General features: G+C 40.8%; 1 protein-coding gene across 1 annotated transcript; it reads right to left on the bottom strand.

The window, feature by feature from the left end:
* Positions 1–1,346: 1,346 nt before the first annotated feature.
* Positions 1,347–5,066, bottom strand: LOC307058407 (zona pellucida sperm-binding protein 3-like; the record flags this gene model as incomplete). The annotated part of the gene is made up of 3 exons (XM_079711857.1): positions 1,347–1,433; positions 1,932–2,047; positions 5,027–5,066. 3 exons carry the CDS (start codon positions 5,064–5,066, stop codon positions 1,347–1,349), a joined length of 243 nt encoding a protein of 80 aa, XP_079567983.1.
* Between the last annotated feature and the right edge of the window lie 1,373 nt (positions 5,067–6,439).

Raw genomic sequence — 6,439 nt, 5'->3', positions numbered from 1 at the left:
AGAAAAGATTTAGTATGAAAAACAGTTTATTCTTTTCCTAAGAGAAAAATGAACATGATATTTGAGTGAATACAGTTATATTTATCCCAAAAGGTAAAGATGGCCAAAGTTGAGCCCTCCAAAGTGTTCTATGCGTTCTTTTAGAGCCTAAAGTTCCTCTGATGATCTAAAACTCTAGATGTATTGTCTGCATGGCCAACGTAAGACAATCAGTTGATTGTAGGGTTCAGTACCTAATAACGAAGAGGACAGCAAACTAAGTTCAAACTAGAAGTGTAGGTTTTTAGTCCTGAATAAGCTATAGTAGAAATAGGATAACTAACCAAGATAAGTTTGAGGAAGTATATCTGAGATTCTACTCCTGTTTATTATTCTGCCCCCATTACAGCTAACTCTACTCTTTTACTGGAGTTGGTAGTTTTTTTTGTTTGTTTGGTTTGGTTTTTTTTACACAAAAAAGGAAGATTTGGGGGGGATTACTGAAGCCTAACTTTGAGCACTAAAGAAACAAAGCTTCTGATAACTTTTAAGTAGATTGTAATAAGGTTAAATTGGAGCTGTCCAGCTTATCGAAGCCACCTGTGATATAGGTGCCAGGTGTCACCTGCATTATGAAAGATTTATATATTAAGATATACTAACTTTGATTATTTCAAAGCTTAGTGTTAGTGAATAAGGTATGATTTAATGGACAAAAGTATATTATAGGTTTAGTCTTTCCTTAAATGACTGATTAATAGTATTTATTCTAGACCAGAGTTTTTCAACCTTAGATGCACATTGGAATCACCTGGGAAGTTTCAGAATTACTATCTGGGTTCTACACCCTAAAGCTTCTGATTTAATTGCTCTGGGTTAGTGACCCCTTATTAGATGACCTGGGAAGCTCGTAAAAATTCTATCATGCAGCCAATGTTGAGAACTCTCCTAGGTTCTTTAATTAGGAAAGAATATGATTTGAGAAACATGGACATTGATTGAAAACCTAATTTGCCAATTGTCTTAGTCATTATTAATAGGTGCTAACTACTCCCCTTTAATAATAAAAAAGACCTAACTCTCATATTAAAATTGTAAAGTGCTTAGTTCCTTGATACAGATGTTAAGCAGTTAACTTACATGTATGGTCACAAGTTATAGCCATTCTTTCCCTGCCTGTCCTAACACCTGGGAAAAAATATAACTTGTTCTATTCGGCCTTAAAGGGCTACTGATCTCTTCCTAACAACTGTATTTTTACTGAATTTGCCTCTACATGGTCATAGTGGTTTACACCTAAAGTTATTTAGAGCCATTGACATTCAGGTCAAAACCTACAGATACTCCAACAACTATACCCACAATTTTCATGATCTACTAAAAGAGCAAGCCTTGTTTGAAGAATCTGGGTCAACCAATGCTTCAGTAGTCTTCAGATGGCACGTAATATAGAGCTAGGGAATAATTTGTAGTTGAAACTTAGGTGGACTTGGACTCATATTTAGAATGTTAATGCTAGATCACCCATAACAGAGCAAGAAATGTAACTCACCAGATTTTGTTTGAGCCTTGGTAAGATGAAGGTAAAAACATCTTTTGATTGACCATCCACCAGTCAGCTACATAATTAAAGAGCACTGGCTACTGAATTACTTTATAGCTGGGAATTGACAAGGGAGCTTCATGTAACTTACCCACTGAAAAATCAATAAGGAGGGGCTTCCCTGGTGGTGCAGTGGTTGGGAGTCCGCCTGCCGATGCGGGGGACGCGGGTTTGTGCGGAGCGGAGTGGCTAGGCCCGTGAGCCATGGCCGCTGAGCCTGCACGTCTGGAGCCTGTGCTCCGCGGCGGGAGAGGCCGCAGCAGTGAGAGGCCCGCGCACGGCCAAAAAAAACAAAATCAATAAGGATATGTCAAGGAGTAGATTCTGTGTTTGGAGTTCGCATGGCTACATATGAATCAATGGAGAGCCTTAGAGCAGTATGACTCCCAGTGTGGACATCCGCTTGAATGTGAATAACATCCCTAAGTTGGAAGCTAGTATAATTCCTCTCAGAACTCCAAGATTCTGTATTGAGATATCACCTGTAGAGCAACTGGAGGTGAGGAGTAGCCTCTAATTTACTCATGCCTCTACCTACCAGTCATCCATCTCATGGTGCATTTCATTCTCTGCTGAGAGGACAGAGTAGAACTAAATGGAATCCACGTGGGTTGAATGGCTTTGCTGCCCACACTCCTCCTCCTGAATGAGACATTAATAGTAAACCAGCCGAGGGAGTTGAAGGGGGGAGTCATAATAGGGCAGTAACAACTATGAGACATCTCACCTGGTATAAGAACATTTTATTGGAATGACAGTTGGATTAGTTCTCCAGATACCAGAACTGTTGGCAGGCAATGAATTGTAGTGTAGAATTATGGCATATACCAGTGTGTCAGGAGTCATCTAGATAGAACCAGACAAATATCTGTCACCTTAGCAGGATGACTTCTTGGAAGGAGAGCTCACACACTGTAGCAATACTTTTTGTGGCATTTTCCACCATCTTTTGAAGAAGCTTTATATATAGCCGGCTGGTATCTATATGTTAACACCACATGAAACTTACATTCCAAACTGGTTTCTCCAGAGATTCATGAAAAATAACTGTGGCATAGATCAATGTTAATGATATGAATTAAGAAAAATCTAGGTTTTAATCCTAATACTGCTAGTTATCAACTGTATTGCATCAAATTACTCAAACTCTCTAAGCCTCAGTTTCTTCACCTATTACTTGGTGAAAAATAGGATTTACCTCAAAAGGCAGAGAGAAAGTAGTTGTTAGCACATTGCATCTCTCACTCTATTCTATGGGCAATTTATTCTCATAATTAGATTGTTTAGCTTGTAGAAACGACTTCTCATAGCTTGATCTATCATAATAATTGACTATTTTTCAAGGGTAGAAAACAAAAATGAAGCAACTTGAATATTATTCACAACATTCTCCACCATTTGGTTAAAGTTATAGGAGCTGGACATTACTCAGACCACCTAAAATGATGCTGACAGCAGCAAGATGAGTTCAAGTCACTCATGTACTTTACGTCATTGTGTAAACATAAAGAAGTTGATTTGATAGGTGATAAGGTGAAGGTAGTGAGGTAATTTGACAACCTCTCAAAATAAGTCTTAGAAGTAACTAGAAAAAGCTACATCTTTTAAACAAAAGGACTCTATGCTTCTTGCTGTACTGCATTACCCCTCCTATTAGTTTCTTAATCAAACTATGGCATCTTGACAAACTCCCAGTGAGGAGTCTTACCTGTACTGCACTGTGCTATTCATGGAGCCCAACTTCAAAGATGGCTGCATTGTTTACTGAGTCTAAATAGTTGTAACAGCAGCCAACTGGGCTGAGATTCATATGGGATGGGTTCACCATCTTTCCTTTCCTGAACACTCTCTCTGAACAGCTACCACCATCTTCTCTTCTTGACACTGCATTTTAACAGGCAACCATGAGGAGGAAGACTTAGGAAGAGAAGTCTGTGGAGAAGCCCAAGAAAGAGAAGGGACATGAGAAGACTCCGGAGTGGCCTCCTTAACTCTAATCATGCATTTGGTGGGAACAGAACCTGAAGAAGGAAAACCCCAAAGAGCAACAGACCCTAAAGGATTCACTGCCAACCAGACTAATAGAAGCCCCACCAGGTACCCCTGGCCCATCCCACCTACTCGCTACTATTAGCTTCCTAGCAACCTAGAGGCAGTGGCCTTTATATCCATCCTCAAGTCATTCAGCAGTTACTGCAGGCCCTGAAGTTCAGGCTGGAAATAAAGGAGGCAAGAATGATAGTCTACAACTGGAATTCAGCCAGCGCTTTCATCATTTAAGAAAGAGCCCCGGGCTTCCCTGGTGGCGCAGTGGTTGAGAGTCCACCTGCCAATGCAGGGGACACAGGTTCGTGCCCCGGTCTGGGAGGATCCCACATGCCGCGGAGCGGCTGGGCCCATGAGCCATGGCCGCTGAGCCTGCGCGTCCGGAGCCTGTGCGTCGGGAGAGGCCACAACAGTGAGAGGCCCGCGTACCACAAAAAAAAAAAAAAAAAAGAGCAAGCCCCAAGGAGGAAGGAATCAGCTGTTGAAAGATTTTCAGCTCTCCTTAAGAAGGCACATGTTGTATCCCTTTTGAGAAGCTTGATGAGGCCTGGAAGGGAGTTATAACTTACAAAGATTCAAGGTATACTTTCCCTGTAATCAACAACTGCCTTAAGTTGCTGAATAATTTGATTAAATGGAGTTTTAAATCAAAGACATAAGAGTTTAATTAGGAACTATTCTTGTCCTACTGAAGTTAACAGACAGCTGTGCTGATTTTATTCCCCTGCCAGGATTTTTACCAACTCACAGAAAAGAGGGACTTGGAAACAAGCATAAATGTGTAAAAGGAAATACAGTTACCAATGAAATAGGCCACGAGGTGTTTTCCACACTAGCCACTAGGATTGACTAGATAGAGGAGTCCTGTAGAAAAAAGTATGGGTCCTGGAGGGGGAGGGGGAAGGGTAAGCTGGGACAAAGTGAGAGTGGCATGGACATATATACACTACCAACTGTAAAACCGATAGCTAGTGGGAAGCAGCCACATAGCACAGGGAGATCAGCTCGGTGCTTTGTGACCACCTAGAGGGGTGGGATAGGGAGGGTGGGAGGGAGGGAGACGCAAGAGGGAAGAGATATGGGGATATATGTATATGTACAGCTGATTCACTTTCTTATAAAGCAGAAACTAACAAACCATTGTAAAGCAATTATACTCCAATAAAGATGTTAAAAAAAAAAAAACTGTCCCAAACAAGCAGAGCTGGAGGACACCCCTTCCATGTTTTGCTTGATGTATTTAATACTCCATTTATTTATCCCCGTTGGTACTTTTTCCTTCTCCCCAATATTTTAATTCTCTGGTTGCTGAACTTCTAGGCTGATAATTTTCAAATATCCATGTGCATAAAATACATTTTGCAAATTTTTTTAAAATGCAGATTGCCCCCACTTTACCTCCAACTATGCTCAATACGTCGGGGTGGGACTCCCTCATCTTTGGTAGATTCCCTCAGGTGATGTGACGCAGTTGAAACACTTCCTAGTCCCAGTGTTTGTGTTCTCTCAGTGCTTCACCCTCTACCACCACTATTTCCTATGTCCTATACACCTCAATCCATCTGTTACCTGTTTTTCCAAACCCCCTGCTTCCAGGACCACCTGATCAACTAGGAATCTTTGATCAATAAGAACTCTGGGACATATTAAAATATACAGGAAGGAAGGCAAAACCTGTGTAGCTGTGGCATTCTCCAAAAGGATGTTAGCATTTTTACCAAGAGGGTCAAATCCAAGTCACTCTGGATCCTGGGAAAGTGCCTAATTCAGGAGACTCTTGGAATTCTCTCTAGAAAGTCTTGATGGTCCCAGGAATTTAAAACAGAGGTGGCTGCCCCAGAAAAAACCTTTGATCACAAAACTAGAAGGGGCCTTTGAGACAATTTAGAACTTATACGTCAGAAAAGAAAAACTCAGAGAGATTAAGTAATAGAATCATGGGAAATCTGTTAGTTAGTGGTTAGTGACATTTCTGAGGGTACAATCTGGGTGACCGATCTCTTTCCGTGGGTGGTGTGGGTGGTGTGTGTGTGTATCTGTGCATGTGTGTGGAGTGGAGGACTAAAAACTCTGAAGAACATTACTGATCCTTGAATGGATCTGGCTGTTCTGGGATTGTAGCCAATTTGCCTTGTTGGGTCCACTCCAATCCCAACCACCATACAGACCTGCAGAGATCCACACTGGCCAGCAAAGACTGGAAAAGGACAAACAAGGAGTCTGGAGATCCTTATGTCTATAAAATCAACTTGCTATGATTTTGTCTAAAAGCCATATACCTAAAAAGTATTAAGTGTATTCTACCTAATAACATAACATATGAAAAACTGAGGTCCAGAGATGGGATAAGGGCACTCAAAATCACCCATGTGTTCAAGATCAGAATTATACAGAAACCCACACCTAATTTCAAATGGTTTGTTAACTGAGTGTTGTCACCTCTCCTGTCAAGCACAGTTATGGTCACTCTTGATGAGTGTTCCTGAGAGACATGAGTCTAATATTTTAGATATTTTCAGAAGGCATTTCTGTAATAAAAATCTATGTAAGAATGAAGAATTTAAATAATAATAATAAAACAAGTACTATTCAAAGCTGTATGCCTTAGCTGTGAAATCACATTTTTACTTTTGCTGTCCTGGCTCTTCAAGTAAGTAGTACTTTTAAATGCAATCCAGCCAGCTCCAAATTCCTTCCCCAAATGACAGTCTTCTTATAAAACGTATGTACACTGCAGTATGCCCCATGCCTAACGGAAATAGTAAGTCCAACCTGACTTTGTCTTGTATATCTGCACTGTGTGTATATGTC

The sequence above is a fragment of the Hyperoodon ampullatus genome (assembly GCF_949752795.1).
Source record: "Hyperoodon ampullatus genome assembly, chromosome: 9".
In the NCBI taxonomy this organism is placed as follows: Eukaryota; Metazoa; Chordata; class Mammalia; order Artiodactyla; family Ziphiidae; genus Hyperoodon; species Hyperoodon ampullatus.
The sequence above is the reverse complement of the archived record's forward strand: the minus strand, read 5'-3'. Positions and strand labels throughout refer to the sequence as shown.